The 21126-nt window shown below is 44.6% G+C and overlaps 3 protein-coding genes across 4 annotated transcripts; 1 reads left to right on the top strand and 2 right to left on the bottom strand.

Annotated features, from left to right (window-relative positions):
* Positions 1-603: 603 nt before the first annotated feature.
* Positions 604-9140, bottom strand: LOC131880954 (brefeldin A-inhibited guanine nucleotide-exchange protein 3-like). Its single transcript, XM_059227686.1, has 16 exons — positions 8789-9140; positions 8442-8710; positions 8124-8371; positions 7681-8059; positions 7533-7618; positions 7284-7468; positions 6808-7217; positions 6455-6743; positions 5499-6387; positions 5248-5409; positions 4439-4910; positions 4117-4296; positions 2989-4028; positions 2680-2908; positions 2296-2540; positions 604-2219 (listed from the first exon to the last, which is right to left on the bottom strand). The coding sequence occupies exons 1-16, from the start codon at positions 8871-8873 to the stop codon at positions 806-808; spliced, it is 6582 nt and encodes a 2193-aa protein (XP_059083669.1). The 5' UTR covers positions 8874-9140; the 3' UTR covers positions 604-805.
* A 5658-nt stretch (positions 9141-14798) lies between these two features.
* LOC131880453 (paramyosin, long form-like) lies at positions 14799-18596 on the top strand. Its single transcript, XM_059227095.1, has 2 exons — positions 14799-14971; positions 15063-18596. Exon 2 carries the CDS (start codon positions 15101-15103, stop codon positions 18125-18127), a length of 3027 nt encoding a protein of 1008 aa, XP_059083078.1. The 5' UTR covers positions 14799-14971; positions 15063-15100; the 3' UTR covers positions 18128-18596.
* Positions 17531-21049, bottom strand: LOC131880458 (ankyrin repeat, SAM and basic leucine zipper domain-containing protein 1-like). 2 transcript variants are annotated; one of them, XM_059227110.1, is made up of 4 exons: positions 20907-21049; positions 20423-20848; positions 20070-20314; positions 17531-20002 (listed from the first exon to the last, which is right to left on the bottom strand). In XM_059227110.1, exons 2-4 carry the CDS (start codon positions 20683-20685, stop codon positions 18651-18653), a joined length of 1860 nt encoding a protein of 619 aa, XP_059083093.1. In that variant the 5' UTR covers positions 20686-20848; positions 20907-21049; the 3' UTR covers positions 17531-18650. The 2 variants fall into 2 exon arrangements, with proteins under 2 accessions (XP_059083093.1, XP_059083094.1); XM_059227111.1 differs by lacking the exon at positions 20907-21049 and having other exon boundaries at positions 20423-20887.
* Between the last annotated feature and the right edge of the window lie 77 nt (positions 21050-21126).

Genomic DNA, 21126 nt, shown 5'->3' with positions numbered 1-21126 from the left:
ATGTTTATTGTAAGAACCTCTCAAGAACAAACTGTGCAAAAAGGGTAACATGCATTCCAATGGGTGCACATTCTTTGGAGCAAATGGAGTTCTCCAATGAAAAGAAATCTTAGTGTTTGACTGTGTATTGTATTCTATGAGTTGGAATAGCTTCCGTCCTTAATATGTGGCTCACTATTGTTGGTGGATTGAAATTGTCAAATTATTGAGGAATAAACTCCTGGTGGAGGCATTTCAGATCCTCAATCAAGTGATCATAAGCAAGTAAATGATAACACTTAGATGGTGAAGAATGAAAAATCCTAAAAGCACATGTCCATCACTTATATGAGCAAATTCAAGATTTTGCCAATCGAACGAGGCCCTTTAGTAGGAAAATGACCAAATTGGTAATCTCCAAGCAAGTTGGACAGGTTTTTGGCTTTGTTTTGGAAGGCTAAAAACTCATTTTTTGCACTCAGTGAACCCGGTTTTAGCTTGGTCAGAACATCTCTCGCTCTCAGAATGCGAGTGATTCATTACCCCAGATAGAAACTGACTGATCTCTTGCTCAAATCTATAGCATGATGATGAATAAAAAACTAAACCAAACGCAGGTTGTACACGTACATGGAATGATTTTAATACCTGATCACAGGAAGAACAATGATGGTTTACAAACACGAGATTGGCAAATGTTGTTGCTTGGCTTTTAAGATTCCCTCATATTTGGTAGGTGCACGAACACCATAAGGTATTGTGTACTTGTGAAACGGGCAGATAAGGATGAGAGGATGGTCCGGCGAGAGGTTACATTTTTATCGCTTTATGCATCAGAGTCAAAGCCGTAAATGTTGGCCACTCGTTGGAAAAATGCTGCTACGTTCTGTTTCAGCTCGTCGTCTTGCGCATGAACCGTGAGGGCTTTGACCCCTGGAAAAAGAAGGGGTAGGAATTTCTGGAAGTCGGATTCGGAGAGTTCCAAGGACAAGTGTAGGAATACTTGGACCAACTCGGTCCAGACTTTGATTTGAGCCTCGCTATCTGCCATCAAACTCGAGCGTTGTTGGCTGGCGATCTCGGGGTCGGTTTCGTCGCTATTGGAAATCCGACGACTCGCTCGCGCCATGAAAGGATTTCTTCGGGCTCTGCCTTGCGAACCTTTCGACGTGGTGGAGCGCTCTGAGTCGTCTAGCATTCCAACACTCTGGAGAGGGTCCTTGGATGAGGTAGAGGGCAGGGATCGCTTGCCCTTTCGAAATCTGAATTCGGACATCATAGCATCGTACTCAGCTTGAGTGGTCACCCGGAAGACCTCTTCTTCCTCGTTGAAGAACACGTCCCCATCCTCCTTGTTGGCGTTGGAGGTCATTGATCCGCCCTTGATCAATCGATGGGCCTGGATGTCCGAGTCTTCGCTCACATTGGGCGAGTCCGGGCGAATGGGTTGGGACGTGAAATCAGAGAAGTGAAACGGTCGCTTTGGGGACGAAGAATTCATACCCGAGGCTTTAGGTGAGTCAGATTTGTCAGACATGATACTTGAGGGTGTTTGACGACCTGATGGCGTTGAACTTTTTCGGGAGATACTTTCACGACTCGACTGTTTGAAGACGGCTTGGAAATCATCAGGTTCAACGGTTAGAAAATAGAGCTGCTGCTTGCTCATCTCATCCATCTTGTTATGATGCCCTTCCTTATCCACGATAATATCCACGTACAACTCGCAAATGTCTAGGAATAAGTTGTGGAGGTCCACGAAGAACTCGTTGGTGGTAGAAACGCTCTCGATGATCAGAGTGTCGGCTTCCCCTTCTTTGGAAACCTTGCCGGTTTGGACGGCCGAGAACTGACTGGTGTTCCGGTTTCGATGCTCCTGCTCCAGAGAACGTTTGATCTCCTTGGGAGTGACTTCGGAATCTCTTAACCTGGCCAAGCACAGATGAAATAAAGTGAGTGCCATTAAACACCATGATGCCCCTGCTTGCTTGTACAAATTAGCAGCATTACTCAGTTGAGCAACTTTCTGAACGAGAAACTTCATTCCCGGTCGGCAATCGAATTCCAAGGCGGATTGATGTGAGAAGCGTAACGAGCAAAGGATCATTTGCACGTTTTCAGAGGTCAAATTAGGCAGATTGCCGGGCAAGCTGACGTGTCCCTCCTCAAAAGATTTGGCCGAACCATCTCCAGGAGTCATTGGAGTCATAATAGAGCTTTGAAGCAACAGATTGGCCAGACTGTAATAGGACCAAGTGGAGGAAGAAAAAAACCCACCGTTTTATCCAAGAACAATGAGCCGTGCATCGACCTTACCTGGGTATGATGTGATTAGTGCCTTTCAGTAGCAGCGTGCCCATCATTTGGAGTAAAATATGATGAGCCGTCAGACCTGTCAACAAGGCTCTTAAAGGGACTCGAATTAGCGAGGCATCGCTGAGGCCATCCCCGTTTTGGTTTAAACCCGGAGGGTTTAAAAGGAACAGAAAGGATCGCTCCTCAACATCAGGGTTGTCTGGGAAGCTTTGCAGCTCACTCCTTTGTTGATCCAAGAGCAAAACCTGCAAGAATCCAAACTTGACTAAATCCGAGCCACCTTTTTTTCCTGGCGTCATCTTTCGGACGTGCTTTCATAACATGTGGTGGAGTGTTCAGAGGAGAGTCGGTTGTAAAGATCTCATTAATTGCTGCCGAGCCTACCTGCTGAGCTAATTGGGCGAGCCGATGGGTTTCTCGCTTGCTTGAATCCCGTCTGGCAGCTACTTTAACGTCCCCCATATCTCCATAGAAATTGCTGGATCCTGCATAGAATGGACTCATTATCTGATGAAGCGGGTACAAAGTTATTTGCGAGGCTCGACAAAGCGACAGACAGAGTACGTTCCATTCTTTCCGACTGAAACATTGCGATTGAGACGTGATGATGTGTCTGAAAAAACAAACCCGACCATTTTGAGTCCAATCTCGAAAGGTAAAACTCATCCCTTTTTTTTTGAGCTACAATTTTACCTGAAACACGAGCAACCCAAGCGAGCTATGGTTTCGACAGGGATGACGGTGCACTCGATTAGAATCAGGAGGAGTTGTTTAAACATCAAATAGATATGGTTTTCCACAGATTTTCGATTGGGGTGAACCATCCAGGTAAGAACCAGTTCCGTGGTCTTACCCATGCAATGCTTGAAATTGGCTCCCGAAGTCAGCCACCCTTGGAAAGTCCTCTGGGATCGACGTAACCATGACTGCAGCATGGGCAGCATCAAATGGTTCGTACAATAGAGGCCAAAGGCAAGCAGATCTGGGCTGTGATTGTCGTTTTGTAAAGACCCAAAGATGGTGAAAAGAGCATCCGCTGCTAAAGACTGCTGGCTGCGTGGACAATTGATAACAGCAGATGTCATTCCATCCAACAGCAAATACCAGACTCGTAAAAGCCCCCTATGGTTGTTGCTCATGGCAAAGAGCTGGTCGTAATCTTCCGTAGGTAATGATTCCGAGGTTTGAAGCTCTGCGTATGAGTAAGGAAAATGTGGCAAGGTTTGACTAGCATCACCAAAGCTGATCACTTCCATCTCAGGCACGACTGGATCCACCACTTGTGGTACATCTAGCAAGTGAACTCGGTGAGCCCCTTGGAACACGGGGCAGCAGGACATGTTGTACATGCGGCCCAGGATCTCGTGACATTGCATGATGTATCCCAAAGCCGACTGGGTCAGATTTTCCCCTGAACCATCGTTGGGCAAGTGAACCTTCTCCACATCTTTGAGACTGACCAGCTCCTCCAGTTGCTGTCGTTCTTCGGATCCTCGGATGTGATGAATGAGACAAGTGACATAGTCCAAGGCGGCATTAGCAAACACCTGGGGGTTCTCCGTGGCCAGGAATGCTTCAAAGACGTCAAGCACCGCTTGCCAATGTGCGTCCGTGACTTGAATGGCTTCAGTATATGGAAAATGCACCGCTTTGAGCGTTCCAAATAGGGATCGCCAGCCGGAGCCGATCTCCGTGGTGCTAGCCTCCACAAATTCGCATATACTCGACACAATCTGGAGGGGAAATAAATCTATGTACGCATTTTCCATTCCATCATTTGAACGATGATTTCTCTGGCTGAGAATCGTTCCTGGCTCTTACGTGGTCTTGGGTGTCCATGTCGCAAAGATCCATGCACACCAAATTCTCGAAGGGTTTGAAGAGTGACTCATTGAAATGGAAATAGGGGAACTCGCTCGTGTTTTGGAGGAACACTGTCACGATGTCGTGTATGTATTGAACGGCCTTTTGAGCTATAATCCCTTCCTTATGACAAGCAGCCTGGAATGCAACGCGACATATTCAAAGTATTAGAAACGCACTCGTTTCTGCCACGAAAAAGAGAGACCAGTTTGTTTCCAGCTCATGTAGCATGCATGCTTCAAGTTGAATTATTCAATTACGCTTAGTTCATATGAACTACCTCCATTAGATGCTGGCCCACCAGAGCCCAAGCCTTGACGATGTGTAATAACGGTCGACCGCTCTTCACACATTTGAGCATGACTTCGCTGATTCGGTGGAAGAGCAGGGAATCGTTGGCTGTCGCACTCGAAAACACTTGAGATTTCTGTTGTCTTTGCCTTTGGTGCTTGATCTTGGTGGAGAGGGCACCCGATTTCCGAGGGAAAACCACCAACAATTCTTTGTGAGAACAAAAGCAGAGCTCGGATAAAAATCCCACCAGGGCCTTCAGATTCAGCTTCTTGGCAGCGTCGTCAAAGAGTTGATCAATGCGCTTCAGCAGCAACCCATTGGCTTGAGTGGTCTCCTCAGGGGTCAAAATCGTGTTACGCTCCTTGACCTCAGTGTAGTGGGCGAGGATGTCGCTCAAATTCTCAACGTGATCGGTTTCCCGATCAAAGCCCGGAGGCAAAGCGAATGACGAGAACGAGCTGAAAAGTATGAGTGAAACGGAAGTCCCTTCTCCATTTCCATCTGCCAATCTGGCATTTTGGGGTCTCTCAGCCCCGCTTTACTTACTTTATGGTGGTACACTACGTGCATGCAGTAGTTCATTATTTTTCAGGTCATAGTAGGGAGTGGATTGTTGTTTTGATTTGGAAACGGAAAATGCATGTAAGATTCTCTATTTTGTTGGAATCATGAATGCGAATGCCCCGGGCATTAGTAAAGTGGGCTCATTTTCGAATTGTCTTTCATTTTATTCCGATTATTGGCATGAACGCGATTGCCAAGGAATGCAACACATAGAGTTTTTGTGGTACTTACAAAGTGTTTTCACCCTGCTCCGGTGAGTCAAACTTCAAATTCAAGTCGTTGACATCTCCGGGGTTGGTCGAATCTTTTTTGCGGCTCGAGTTTTTCATCTTTGAAGCACCTATCTGCAAATCTCCTCGTCCATTACTCGTATAAAGAATGTATGTGACGCATCTGAAGAAGAAGAAAAATGAAAATGCACTTGCTCTCGCAGAGCTATCTGTTATTCTACAGTAGATCTGGAGGTGCATTGCATTATTTACCGCATAATGTACTTCCAGCAGTCAATGGATTGCGATCCCGCCTCGAGAGCATCTTGAAGCACTTCCTCGACAATGAGAAGATTGTTCAAGTTTCTCCGCTGCCCTTCCCGAGCCTCATTTGGTAAATTGAGGAGGTCTGGGCAAATCAAAGAGGTCAAAGGTTCGAGCATTTGCCCACAACGATCATGCATTTCCAGTTTCTGACAAAGGCCCAATGCCTTGCGAAGACATTCCAACCCATTGGCCAAGCGTTCATCACCAAAGTTGACCTTTGATTTCTTCTTGGAGGGGGCCAGCAATCCGGCCAAACCATTGGAGCGCCCTCCATTCGAGAGCTGTAAGTAAGGGCCCAAAGCTTGATGTAAAAGCGATAAGAATGGACTCCAACCCGAGGTGAGGATCCTTCTGGCCAGAAGCTTTCCAGCCCAGGCCTTGATTTCTCCGTCGTCCTCTACGTTTCGGCTCCATTGGAGATCCGGTCGAAATCGGCGATACTCGCAAACCAGTTGAGCCCCCTTCTCAGTGCGGTTCATTCCGTCCAGATCCACCAGCAGGTTCCTCAAGCCGTTCATTTTCCCGCTCTCTAGTTTCCAGCCGAATTCAAAGATATCCACCTCCGTGACCTGGTCATAGACTTCCGAGAGCCAGATGGGAGACACGTAAATCAGAAGTCCACTGGCCAGAATATTGTTCATGAAACTTTCCCATGAGAGCAATCGAATACTGTTGTCTTCATCTTTGAGGTCCGAGCTATAGAATCCGGCCATGGACAATTGCATGTTCAAGTGCAATGCACTGTAGCAAGTTAAGTAGACGCCGTCGGCATTAAGTATCACAACTCGACGACCTGACGTCGCCCCACAGTTCTCGATGGAATGGGTGGAGAATTCTGAAAATATCGCGAGTCGGTCATTACCAAATCATGCCCAATAAGCAAGTCTACAACTTGTTCATACCATGGCAGAATTTGGAAGCAAATTCTTGGATGCGGTTGTCGATTTCCACCGAACCTCGAGCACTTATGATGTGGTCGAGACTTTCCTTCAGTTTCTTGATGAAGATCCGGGCATTTTCCCGCTCGACCTCATTGACAGCATCGTTATCTGGCTCACTGTCCAATCGACAGAGATTGGTTTTCAATTCTGCTCGGGCTTGGTCATCAACTAGGAGCTTCGGGATCTTTCCGCTTCGATAAACACTCGCTTCGGCTTCCACTTGGCTTGCTTCGTCCACGTAGGCATCGAGCTGGAATGGAAAACATTTTTGAAATACCTTATTCCCAAAACATCATGAATACCCGAAGTCTTACCCGAAGTGTGGATTGCTCATCCTCGTAACCTTCTTCTGGCCCATCGGTGGCGTCGGATGCCAACGACTGATTGTCGCTTTCGTCGTCTTTGGGATTCTTGTCCAAATGATCTTGTTCTTGGGCCTCTTTGGGTATTTCGCTAGTTGTTTCGTCCTCTTGAGGATTCTCTTTTCGCCTATGTTCAGCTGAATCTTCCCTAGATTTATGCGGAAAAGGGCCATCCACTTTTTGATCCGGTTCTTCGTCAGATTGGAGCCTTTTCGGCGAACTCTCCTGACCCTCTTCATCACGAGCATCGTCATTTGAACCCTCATCTTCGTCGGACATTGTCCTTACTTTTTGTTCAGCTGAACCTTTTTCTGAACTTTTGCTTTGGGACTGCTTTTTGTAGTAATCGTAGCTTGTTGGTCCTAGAAATTGTTTAAGTGCCTGTTATAAAACAGGCATCTGTCATTTGCATAAGATCGTGCCCTTGCCTTCATAATCGCTCGATTTCAAAGTTGGGTACAAGCTTTGGATCCTGTGGGCCTTTTCAATAGTGTTGATTCCATATCCCATGGACAGATTATTCAATGTTGCGAACAGTTGATGGAAACATTTCAAGAGCTCGACAAGTGTAGTCGGACAATCCTTGTAACTGATTTCCAAACATTTCATCACTCTAAAATGATGGAAAGTGCATATGACAACAGGATTCCAGCATCACATTCTGTAAAAATACTCACAATGCCATCAATGCAACGGGATCTTCGTGAACTTGACCAAAATTGTACACTGTGAGATTTGTTAGTTGAGAGACATCCGAAAACAGCTTGGAAACAAACAAATAAAAACTTGACCATCTGAAATGAATGTGCTTTTATTTGATCCTACCTCGGTGAGACCCTTGATCATTTGCAATCTCTGATTGGTAGGAGAACACGTGAATACTCTGTGAAGGAGGCTTTCCAAAACCGGCCTCAGACTGGGACTTGATCCCAAAAGTTTGGTAAGCTCGATAACGACAGAATAGACAATCTTGCATTGATGTTCGCTTAAGACGATCTCCTCAGAGTTTTTCTTCTTCCAAAAACCACCCTTCTCGTTGCTTTGTTTCTCTATGTGTCCAATGTAATTGAGCAGCGTGGAAGTCAGCTTTGGGATCAGCTTCTGGAAATGCTCATTCGCCACGATTTCCCTGGGTATCGTGGCGATCAAAGTGATCAAACATTGAAGAATCAGTCCTATCTCTGATCCACTTTCTCCCGAATCCCTAAGATTGGCTAGGTTATTGCAAGTGAAAGTATTGTTCGGACTGACGTTTAGAATAACATTACTTGGGTATATCCTCCATTTTAGAGCCGAGAAATTGGAATAACCCCATGGCGTCGTTGAACTTGTCCTCTTGAGAGGTTTTGTCGAGATCTTTACAATATTCCGAAATAATTTGAGCGGAAGTCGCTTGTGCCGCGGCCTTAGTTCCATTGTTTCCGGTTGTATGGAGATTTAGGCATAAATTCAAGCCCTGAACTACTAAACTTCCATTCATGATCCATCCCGGATTGCAAGACAACGAGAGTAAAACCTAATGATGCGGAGCGAAAGTGGAAAATATCGTAAGCATCAGATCGCCAACATGTTTTGCAGCATTTCACCTTTAAGAGCTCTTGTTTTTGCTCTTCGTTTAAACTTGAAGACGAAGAGGAGTCATCTAAGGCTCCAATGACTTGATATGACATCCATTGGTATTGGTCCTTTTCAATTTCTTTGGAATGGAAACGGTCATCTCGAACCATTTTTTGAAGCACCACAATGGCTTGGGAAATCAGCTTTTGGTTTCCATGGGCCAAAGCATGTTGCACAGCTTCCAAGACATTTTTTCGGTTCTCAAATGAGGGAGCTCTCGTGTAAGATTCGAGTACATCTGCAAAGAGCATTGAGTTTCTAAGTTGTTTGCATTCCAGCAGCTATTGACTTTTCTGAATCTTTAGAAGAATCTTACCGAGAGCTCGGTTAGCTGATGTGGCAATATTAGCATATTTTGAGGCGCCAGACTCCTTCATGAGCTTCTGAAGAGCATCCTCCATGGTTGCAAAATGGATTTGTGCAGATTAAAGTCACTCAAAATGTAAAACAGACTGCATCTTTTTTAAACATTTCAGACAAACTTCCAACAGCTGTTAACAACATCACTTGTAGCTTTCCCAACCAACTACGAGTTACTGAAGCACTGAAGCAACTGTTTTATACCTACTTGGTTGGTGTAGCACACATGGCACCAGGCAGGGGCAAGGATGGGGATGCCCTTCGGCGTACAAAACTATAAAAAGAGAGAGAAGGGCCTTTCCTTGGCCTTTGAGGTTAAATTTCCACGCAAATTAGCTAGTTCCTTTCTGCGCAACCTCTCACTTTCGATTCTCATCTAAGACTCTTTAAACACAGGTTTTATCTTAAAGAGTTCGCCATTCAAAATCAAATAACTTGGTTAAAACTTGAGTCTTTGACGAGGTGACCAACATTAAAGCCTTCTCCATATTGCAACGCATTCGAGTTAGGCTGGGTAATTAGATTTTCCCACATGAGAAATTTTTCAGGTTTTTTTGACGGACGATATACAGCTGAACGCGTGAAAAAATGTCCAATGAAGAGACTAAGGCATTACTTTACCATGAGAAGCCACTCGATTTGACTGTCTTTCAAAATATAACATAGTCCTCTTCATGTTCTCAGGCGATTTTTGACAAAGTGTTTCGTCGACTTCGTCGATGGTGAACGGCATTGAGAATTTTTAGCACCTTTTAAGTTATGAGTGATTTTAATCTGCTGGAGAGCGTTATCGAATGAGTCTAGTTCTTGCCTCGGTGAGATTTGTTGCATCCTTTCCTCGGGCGACCTTGAATATCTACGAACTGTTTGAATATGTCTTCTTGAGGATTAGTGAAAGTCAGATTTTCCCACCAAAATTCCATTCCCGGAAATTATCGGAAAATAATGAGAAATGAAAGCATAGCCTAAATCCCTTTAAAATGAGCTCTAGTGAAAGCACAAATGAACGCTATTCTCACAAATAATGCCATGAAATGGCAAAACATGATTGACGGAATTATTTTTTTGGGGTTTGGTTTTTCACGGGCTTATCTAACCGCTACAGGGAATGTAATCCCCAGTACTATTAAAATGAAAGGTTATTATTCATATATTTTTTACCTTTCAATCTTTATGTGATATTGGGTCTACCAAAGAATTGTAGTTGGCAGACCGAGATAGTCCTTGAATGTAAGGTTGATCTGGAATGCTATCTAAAAATCTGTCCAAGTCTGACTAGAAAAATGCTACCGGATCAACAAGGCCTACGTATTCCCAACGAATATTAGAGGGAAGCATACAAAGGTTGTTAAATCACTTGATATTAGGTCATCTTCAGTTAAACTTTGGCTGAGCTCCAAGATATTGACAATTTTTTCTTCCTACCACATGAATTCAACCATTATTGACACAACTATGAAGCGAATAATTTTGATCTTTGGCTTGGTATGCTTAGTATTTGACATACCATAAAAACCGTCCTCCATACCCAAATTTCAAATTCCCTAAGGTTGAGGAACCGAAAATCAATCTCCAGACGTTTTATGTCTTCGCTAATTCGAAACGGCAATCCATACCCAAAGTGGGACTTTTCGGATTGGGAGACTAGCTAGCCTGAAGCATAACTTATTAAGTTGAAGGACCAATTCAAAAGTCTTCTGTAAAAAGAGAAAATTTTAACGTACGAAAACGAAGTCCAAACACAGCTTTTTTTCGGCTACGTGAAAGTATTCTTTAAGCATGTTAAGAAATAATACGGTGACAGTTTACGTAATTGCAATGCTACATGAACCATTCCTTTTATGAAAAAATGAATTGGAACTCCAATTTAATACCTTGACAAAAAAAACTATTAAGCCTAAAAAGCACGAACGACCTCTTAAAATTTAATGATGCCGTCATCTTCCTTTCCTAAATACTATATCATTTTTCATACAACACATCTATATATTAAAAACCATACTTTTATGAAGCCTTCTTATGACTTGTGCCTTTAAGCAAAATTGCTTTGAAGTTAAGAGTATTAATTGCCTGGTGTCCAAATCATACCACTTTCAAGCCATCAAAAATGTAGACCTCATGATTTGGACCTCTTCAAGAAGATTTTGGGCAATAACCAGGTGTGGGTTTATTGAACAAGCCAGGGACAGCTGGGCAAACGAGGACGGAAAACTCTTTTTAAAATCTTTCCCGCCAAAACACGGAGAGGCCGACTTTTGACTCGATCAACAAAGTCATCATACTAATGGCGGGCGGAATACGATCAACAATGTAAGTGGGGATTTCGCGTAAAAAGTGATAGTGTTCGGAGATTTCAAAGGTCGTGTACGGCCTTTTATACGATTGTGATCTCTTTTTCCCAACCTTGGGTTAATATATGGTCAAAAATTGTGGCGTTATCTTATATGACAACTTTTTTGTATAAAAAAATACTGTCAGAAATACATGACATTTGATACACATATTCATGAATGTCAAATTGATATTGCTTAAGGTCCTAATGAGTAAGAGATGTAATTTTGAATTTCAAATACTGCTTTCTTTGATGGCATATTCTAAGTAACTTTGAAACACAGACGCTAGTTTTCAACCAGTGACGTCAAATATCAGGATTCGCATTCGGTGTTGGTTCATTACTAGACCTAAAAGTTAAAACCTCAAAAAAACTTTTGACGTTTTTGGCCCTTTTGGACGAAAAAAAAAATCGAGGCAAATTTCCATCATTTTAGAATTTAAAATTCTTCCACTTTCTCGACTCTTTTTCGAGTATTGATTTTTTTCCACTGTTTCACATTTTATGACATTTTTGGCCCATATTGTCATTTGGGTCCTTATCTGCTTCCTTCTAAACTTGTTCCTTGTTTGGGACCTTTTTATTTACTTCTGTGTAGCATGATCAGATGAAAATTAAATCCTCAGCCCGAACGTATTAGCATTTTTTCACTAGCTTTAATAACTTCTGCAAAGAATGTTTAATTATTATAATTCCAGGATTATTCAAATGAAAGATTATCATTCGTCTAGTTGTTGCCACTTGAACTTTATACAATATTTGTTCTACCAACAAATTTGGATATCAAATTCAACTCTCTTTTTTTCGGTTCGGAAAAGTCTGCAAAAAAAAGAGCTGCAGTTGAGCAACATCTTCCGACATGGGTTTAAACCAATCCAAAATTATTTTGTGAACGAAAGAGTGCTCAGCAGCGAAAACAGTAGCCTCAGGAGAGAATTAATTGTTTTCCATTACATCTGCATGACTTGAAAACATTTCCTGATGTCGAACATTGTAAAATAAATAAATGGCAATTTCTTGAGAACGCAATCGATAACCTAGTAAATACAGTTGGGTTGTGGAAATAACCGATAAAAAAGATGAAAAGGCTTATTTCTATCTCCTTTCTCACAGATAAGAATACAGCAAAGAGGCTAATTAGTGCTAAATACGATCTTTTGTCTTTTGTCACAATTCCTTTTGCACTATTGCAACATGTTTTTGCATATCTACACCTTTTTTTGCACATTTTGATAACTTTCTTCAAGTTTTGACCACTTTTTTCGCTTTTTCTTATTTTTTTGCATTTTTTTCAATTTGTTTTTCGGCTAGAAAAGCAACTATTTTCGAGGTCTATTCATTACGTTAGATATTATGACAACTTTACAAAAGCCAAGCATTTGTTCATTCCCTTAAAACCCACAAAGACCAAAAAAGACCAAATGTGGCATGCTGACAACTAAACATAAATATGTTCGTATATCGAAAACGTTGAACCTTCACCTGGTCTCTTACACTTATCTTCGTGACAGGATAAACCTTTGGTTGGCCTTTGCCTTGCCTTGCCTTCAGGAGGAGCATGACAAAAGCAAATCAAAAGGAAAATTTGAAACACTGATGGACAATTTTGCCAGAACATTGATTCCTCGAATGACCACAAACTGACATTCATTGTATTACCAAAAAGTCATGTATTACATTACCAAATCGTTAACAAAAATGATTGTCTCTGGGCCTCAAAAATGACAGAACTGTTGAAGAAAATGTAGTAATTGCCGATATGTTTAAGGCAAGGAACAGGTGCCTGATCCGGTGAATTTATTCTTCAAATGTTGGCCTTGAGACCTTTGCTTACGTGCAGGCGCACGAATGTGTTTGATCCTTTGTCCCATGGAAGAACTGACACCAACAACCACCCCATTAACATATGAAATTCTGTTGGGACCTTTAATTTAGGGTGTCTATTCGATATAACTTGATGGTATAAGTGCTCTGCTTGGGTAAGTTGTGGTAGTTTAACTTTGAACTGCTTCTCAGGAATCGTGCCCATCCCTAAACTGTACCCTTCCTGTGGATTTTACGTTACTTGAATAGGTCAGCTTCAATATCCATCTTTGGGAGTCAAATCAAACCCAAAGAAAATTTGATAAAAGGTGTACGAAGCAAATAACAATTGATAAGAGCATGAGGCTCAAAAATGCCAATTCAATTCAATTTCAAAACTGGTAAGTGGCCACTTCTAAAGTATATATTGTAAAAACTTGATGCCAGAGTTTCAAAAACGATAGAATTTATATGCAAACCCTCTCTGGAACATCCTTGCACTTCATTCTTCCCGTTCTTTGCCCCTTGGGCGGCATAAATTCCAACCCGATTTCGAAATGAGATGAAAAGAAAATAAGTTGATTTTCTGGCTCATATTGCTGTCCTGTTTGCTTTAACTTTGCCTCCTCAGAGGATTGCCCTCACCTTTCGATCGATCTACATAAGTCAAGAAGTGTGAGCCTTGCTTGGTGGAACATGCATTGACTACACGCTCATGCATTCAAGTCACAGTCTAACAGAAGCACAATGGGGAATGGCGTACCCGTAGAACGCTCGTGGAACGCTCGTGGAACCCGGGCCTGCTTCAGTTCAGTCATGATTGGGAACAAGGCTTAAAAATAACCCCGTGAAGCAACATTGGGACACGCGAAACGTTTTCTCCGAATGAGTTTTGAAAAGGCGAGTGTGAAATGCTCAAAGAGGAACGAGAGTGAGACCGTCTGAATCTCGGAATGTGCAAAGGACGGCGATCTTCTGAAATAACTTGGCATCTTTTACCAATTGATGTGTTTTGTTCCGGGAGGAAAATAGTCTGTTTTAGCAAATAAAAGGTTCTTGCCGATTATTTTAACAGAAGAAATAAAGAGGTAAACAAATGTGACCAAGATCTTGAGCTCATTTAAAAGATGCAAACACTTGATTTGGGAATTCATGAGCAACACTTAAAAAAGGCCATTTGGGCATTGAGTAAAAGTAGTCATGCTACTGACAAACGAATAAATCCATGATTACAAATTTGTTGAACCGAACCTCAAAAAGAAGAAAAGAAGCAACTAAGTACAGTACTGTATGAAGTGAGAAGGTCAAGAAGCAGAGTGGCCGCTTTGCCCTTTTTCACTATTGTACCCATCCACCCCAAGCTCGGGGTCTGTTCCACCTATGTAGTCAGTGCATAATTTCATGAGTAAGATTCGGAAAGATGGGCCATGAGCCAAGATACCCCACCTTCTTCTGAACTGAACCTAAGCGTACACGAACGTACATAGGAGCGTCCCAAGAGTGCATGTCGTACTGGGTGTATGTATGTGTGTGCTCATCTCACCAAAGGTTGGGCTGGAGAAAGCTGCCCATGATGCTAAAGGCCATCATGTCCTTTTTGAAGGAATGCTCCCGTGGGCTGTGATCTTACCTGACTAATCCGTCCTTGCCTGGGCGTACTCTGCTCTCCTGGCATGAGCTCATGTTCTAGATGGATAGATGGGGATAGGTGAAGCCATTTTTGGCCCATGCTCCTCGAAACGATCGGCCTTAAGCTCGGCTCCACGAGAGGGTCAGAGTGGGATGCGAGAGAATTTGGGAGAACAAGGCAGAGGTGCTGCCTAGGGAAGAGGACATTTGGGATTCCGAATCTGGGCTGAGTGTTGCCGAGAAGAGTCTTGAGAGAGGAGGTGTGGAGGCGGCCATAGTAGAGTTTCATTCCCGAGGAACATCTTCGCAATTGGGGATCTCTCAAATTGGTGGTTCATCATCCTCACGAAGGCCTAGCACTGGTCGAAATCAAAGGTAAGCTCGGGGACTGGTGGCTTTGATCACCGAGTTGAAACTTCTTCCCGGATCTTGGACGTTCATGAGAACTAGCATCATTTGGTTGCAGAGTGCCAAAACCCAATTGAGGAACAGTGACCAATAATCATGTCATCCCGAGCAATGGCAATGAGCAGTCGCTCCGCAGCTGCGGCTGGCGGAGAGTCCTCCACTACTATGGCGTCCCGCAAGACCACCAAGACCTACACCTACAAGGATGATGGTTCAGGCAATGTGTCCTCCGAGGTCCACACTCACGTCGATTCCTCCTCGGATGTCACTCAGCAAGTGGTTCGCCGAATGGAGGAGCGGATCCGAATGATCACAGATGATTTCGAGTCCGAGCAACACCTCCGAAAGCGCATTGAGCGTGAGAAGCAGGACCTCCAAATCCAGATCATTGCTCTCTCTGAGCGACTCACGGAAGCCGAAGGCGGGGCAGAGAGCCAATTGGATATCAACCGAAAGCGAGAGGCTGAGATGGCCAAGCTCCGCAAGCTTTTGGAAGAGGTCCACATGCAATCCGAGCAGAGCATCCATCAACTCAAGACCAGGCACCAACAAGCCATGATGGAGGTCCAAGAGCAGATCAACGTCATCACTCGAAGCAAGGAGCTTGTGATCAAGGAGAAGTCCAAGATGAGCGTTGAGATTCAAGAGCTTCTGGCTCAAATTGAAATGCTTTCCCAAGAGAAGACCTCGATTAGGAAACACGTGGAGAAACTCGAAATCCAAGTGCACGAGTATAACATCAAGATGGAAGATCTTAATCGAACCGTCATGGACGTGTCGAGCCAAAAGGCCAGACTCCAGCAAGAAAACGCCGATTCCTCTCGCAAATTCAATGAGATGAGGATGGCTATTGAAACCGCTGGTTTGGACAAGAACAAAGTGGCCAGCCAACTGAAGGAGCTTCAGTCCAGCCTTGACAATGTGTCTCGCCAGAAAATGCAGGCTGAGAGCAAAGTTCAATCCATGGAGCAACAGCTCAAGGTCATTTCCATCGAGTTGTCTGAACAGAAGGACATGCGCATGGAATTGGAGCGTCATGCCGGCAAATGGAAGGACGAGTGCATCGACTGGAAGAAGAAGTATGAAAACGAAGCCCGTCTTCGCATTGAGGACGTGGACATGCTGAAGAAGAAGTTTGGTGCACAAATCACCGCCCTTCAAGACCAGCTGGATGCTACCATTAGCAAGATGAAAGCTTTGGAACAACAGAAGAACCGTCTCCAACAAGAGGTCCAAGTACTCATCAAGGATGTGGAAATCTCTCAAACTCATGTCAAGGAGGTCACCGTTCGTCTCTCGAACAGCGAGAAGCGATGCGAAGATTTGGCTGCCAAGTTGCGAGAGATGACCAATCTCTATGAACGTGCAGATCAAGAAAACAAAGCTCGTGCTCAAGAAATTGTGCGAATGAGCAATGACATGGACCGTTGCAAGATGGAAAATGAGAACCTTCGCAGGGACAATGGCAAGCTCAATGACGATTGCCGTTCGTATAAGGCCGAATTGGAGTCCCTGAAGAAGCGATTCCACGAGGTTGACATGGAGAACCGGAAACTCGCTCACGACCGCGAGGAGCTGGCCAGAGCCTACAAGGATGCTGACAATGGCCGGAACCGCGCTGAAGGTCGCGTTCATGAATTGGAGAATGAGTTGAAGAACCTGCGAACCGATGCCGAGCGCCGACTCATGGCCAAAGATGACGAACTCAATGGAACCCGCAAGAAACTGATGACCGAAATCGAGAGCCTGACCATTCGCCTGCAAGAGGCCGAATCTCGACTGAAGAACGAAGTTGAAAAGATGAAGCAGAAGATGGCAGTGACCATCACTGAATTGGAAATGTCCTTGGACGCTGCCAATAAGGGCAACATGCAAATGCAAAACACGGTCAAGACCCAACAATCCAAGATCATGGAGCTGACTTCCATTTACGAAGAAGCCCAACGACGATTGTCTTCCACCGAGCAACAATATCAATCAGTTGTGCAAAACATCCAAATCATGGAGAAGGAGATCGTCTCCCTCAAATCTGATTTGAGCACAGCCGTCAATGACAAACGCATATCTGATACCAAGATCCAGGACATCAGTGTCAAGATCACTGAAATCACCAACATCAACAATCAACTCACTCAGGTCAAGATGAAGTTGGAGAAGGAGTTGTCTGCCGTCTCTGCCGATTACGATGACATTGCCCGGGAATTGAAAGTGGCTGACGATCGAGCCAATAAGGCCGGCCATGATGCCCAACACTTTGAAAGCCTATTCAGAACCGAACAGACCAAGGTGGTGCAATTGGATCAAGCCAAAAAGGCCTTGGAAACCGAGGTCAGGACCATGACTGTCCGCATGGAAGAGATCGAATCCACCGCCGTCCATAGCAATCGCGTCACAATCAAGAAAATGGAGACCAGAATCGAGGAGTTGGAGGTACTGTTTGAGCGAGAGAAGAAGATGCACTTGGAGACCGTGACCTCCCTGCACAAGAAGGAGCGTTCCATTAAGGAATTACTTTTGCAATCCGAGGAAGACAGGAAGAATATCATCATCCTGCAAGAGTCCCTTGAAAAATTGAACGAGAAGATCAAGATGTACAAGAGGCAGATGGAGGAGCAGGAATCCATTTCCAATTCGAACATCATGCGTGTCAAGAAATTCCAACGCGAACTGGAATCTGCTGAGAACCGCGCCGTGGAGGCCGAGAGCTCGTTGAACGCCTTCAGATCCCGCCAACGCGTCTACGCTACTGCTGATACCCGCCGCGAGAATGTTTCTGACGAAGTCGAACGCGAAGTGGTGGTCAAGAAAACTGTGCACAACGTTAACGTGTCCAACATGTCGGATATGGCTACCGCCGGTCAATCCTCTGCTTTGGCTTACTCCTCATCTTCATCCGCAGGAAACGCCTTGTCCAATGCCCGAGAAATGCGCAGTGGTTCCGCCCTTCGGGATTACCGTGCCGGCTCCACCATGGGAGAATACAAGTCCAGCAGCTCGGCCATGGGAGACTACCGTACCTCGGGCATGTCGTCTTCGTACAGCCGAGCTGGCAGTGCTGCCCGTGCTTCCAGCATGGCGCGAGGATCCTCCATGGCAAGGGCTGGATCGATCTTGAGATACTAGCTCAGTTCTTCCATTCAAAATCCTTCTTTCTTCGCTTTTACTTTGACTCCTACCGGACACACCCACCTTCCGACAGATTCGCCGTATAGTTGAGTGTGGTCCATTTCCGAGCACTTTGGCTTTTTTCATTCCTATCCTCCTTCGTCACCCTTCTTCCCTCCACTTCACCGCTTGGAATGAGTCAACTGCCAAGGGCTCATATGGGCTGGTATGAGCTCTCGGCCAGACCTCCAGGCTGTCATCATGTATTTTAGGCTATTCGAAAATGAAAAATCCCCCTATAAATGCGACCGCGTTGCAAGAGTTCTCCCATGAATCGTACCTATTGGGATCAGACTCTGCATCTGCTGCATTTTGTGACATCAAATGATGATCTTGTAAGTAATGTCAACCAAAAAAAAAAGCTAATGTAAGTCGCTTTTACACCAATAAAGAACGCCAAGTCTTGCTGTGTACGAATTCCACCAAATCATGGCTCGCTTATTTTTACATTTACATTGAGCGGAACACGTGGCAATCATGCTCAGAGAGTTTCACTGGGTGCCATGGGATAATAGGATCTGGCGACTTCTTCCAATGCTCTGTTTCTTGAGCATTGTCCCTCCAATTGGCAACGGCATTGTGGGCAATGAACCATGGCTGGGTTCTCTTTGCATTCCTCGCAAAGAATGTGACCTTCAGGACATTGAAAAATTCGCATGGGTGGTTTCAACAGAATAAGACACACGGGGCAACCAAACCAGTGTTCATCTCGTTCGGGCCCCTCGGCTCCCTTCATGGCATTGCGTCGTTCGGCCTTTTCCAATTGCTCTTGCAACTCATTCAGGTCCTTTTCGTGTTCCGTGGCGAGATCAATCTTGGAAGATTCCAGGAAACTAATTTCCGATCGGAGGATCTTAATTTTCTCCTCGCACAGTTTCTGTTCTGGCTCAATGGCTTGTTTCTTGTCTTCGATCTCACCCTGAAGCCGACGTCGTTCATCATGGAGTTGAAGGACCTCCATTCTTTGAGTGGTTTCTAGATCCTCGACCAGAAGGACTTTGGTGGGAGCGCAAGCTGAGAATCTGTTCTCCATTTGGTTGTTCTTAAGGGCTTCAATGATCTCCGTTTCAGCCAAGGCATTAGCCAAGAGTATGTCAATGTCTCCCATGGCTTCCAATTGGTTGCCTTCAAAGGATTGGAAATCTTCTTGTAACCTAGGGATAGATTGTTCTTGCTCCTGAATTTTAGCAGCCAGCAATGACTTTTGTTCGTCCAATTGCTCAAGTTTTCTCTTATGATTACTCTTGATCTGCTTCATCTTCCCTTTGATATGGTTAGTCTCCTTGGCTCGAAGATGTTCCAATTGCGCCAAAAGCTCCTTCGTTTCCTCTTCCAATGACTTCCAAGCAATTTGTGGTCCGAGGCTATCATCTGGAGACTCTTCACTGTCAATACTGTCCCTGGAATTATCCAAGGAACATTGATCAACCTCGGACTTGATCCTCTCTCGCCATTGAAGTAAATCCGATGTGTGACTTCGCAAGGCAGGGTCAATTTCGAATGGTGGAGCAGAGGGCGGCGTTGGAGGCGGGGTAGGTAAGACAGGTTGTGGGGTATTGGCTTGAAACTCATATTCTAAGATAATGGCCACAATCCTTTCATGCTTCTCCTCTCGAGCAATGTCCAAGGCCGTTTTTCCGTCTTGATTGGACAACATTGTAGACGCAGACTTGTTCAGCAAAATCGAAGCAATATCTGTGTGCCCATTGAGTGCGGCCAAATGCAAGGCTGTCCATCCCCGATTATGGGCATTGATATCAATCCCGTATTCAAGTAAGGTACTGATTGTGTCAGGTTGGCCATACCTCACCGCCAAATGCAAAGAGTTCCAACCTGAAATGTGCCACACAAAATGACCAGCCGTCACTTATAACGCCGCAAAGAAAACCCTAATCATTACCTTGATCTTGAATGTCGTTAACATTGGCGGAATTTTCCAATAGGATTCTGGCTTTTTCGGGTTGTCCATTCCTAGCGGCCAAGTGAAGCGAAGTCCAGCCTTTTTTCTCACGGTGTTGGATATCAGATCCGGCTTGGATGAGGAATTCCACCGCCCCAGCTTTGGCATAGCGCACGGCATATTGGAGAGGACTCCAACCATGTTTGTCTTTGGCTGTGATATCGCCGCCTTTTTCTATGATGAATCTGGAGGAAACGAAAATATTTGCTCACACAATGGAGTCATAGTAACTGTAACGTTTTTATCTGAGATTGCTAATCTCTTATTGAGGCAGAGTCAATAAACCAGTTTACCTCATCATTTCGATGTCCGAGTTTTTGGCTGCGTAATGCATTGGTGTGCAATGTCTTTCATCTTGCTGATTGATGTCTTCGCTTTTCTTGAAAATCGAGTTCCTCATCCTTTTCTTCATCTGAGTCAGGTTTCCTTGTCGGGCATCGTCAAGGATAGTCTTGTCGTTACCCTTAACGCGGATCGGGGTAAGGCAGGGCTCTCCGGACACAATGCGTTCGCCTCCGAAACCGCCCCCTCCCCCGCCCATGGCTCCACCTCTCATGACCAGCTTCACTCCAAAATAATGATAATAAAAACACTCAGCCGATCTTCCTCACGGCCATGGACAACCTGATTCCCAACAACAAAACATGCCTGAGCGGTTCTTCTTTTCCGAATGGTTGACAGGGCAATGGTAGTGAGATTGGTGTGAGTGTCCGTCCATTCTATGAACAAGCGATGACTCACTGAGAATGCTTGCCTTCAATTACAGGGGGAACTCACCCTAGAGGAAGGCAGTTCTCAAGTTCTCTGCCTCAGAACTGGTGGCAGTGATGTATTCCACTTGGAGCATTGGAAGTGCAGTAGCCGGTCTGCGATCAAGGTATGAAGTAGAGGGGAGAACAGCCATTGTGGAGGTATGATTCCATGATTTCCAACTCTCCTCTCAAATGCCGGCGAGGAACTCCCCGAATGTCACCCGTACGCACCCTCAAGCTTGGAA

This window comes from Tigriopus californicus, chromosome 5, assembly GCF_007210705.1.
Source record: "Tigriopus californicus strain San Diego chromosome 5, Tcal_SD_v2.1, whole genome shotgun sequence".
NCBI lineage: Eukaryota > Metazoa > Arthropoda > Copepoda > Harpacticoida > Harpacticidae > Tigriopus > Tigriopus californicus.
Note: the sequence above shows the minus strand (reverse complement) of the source record. Positions and strands in the feature narration are given on the sequence as shown.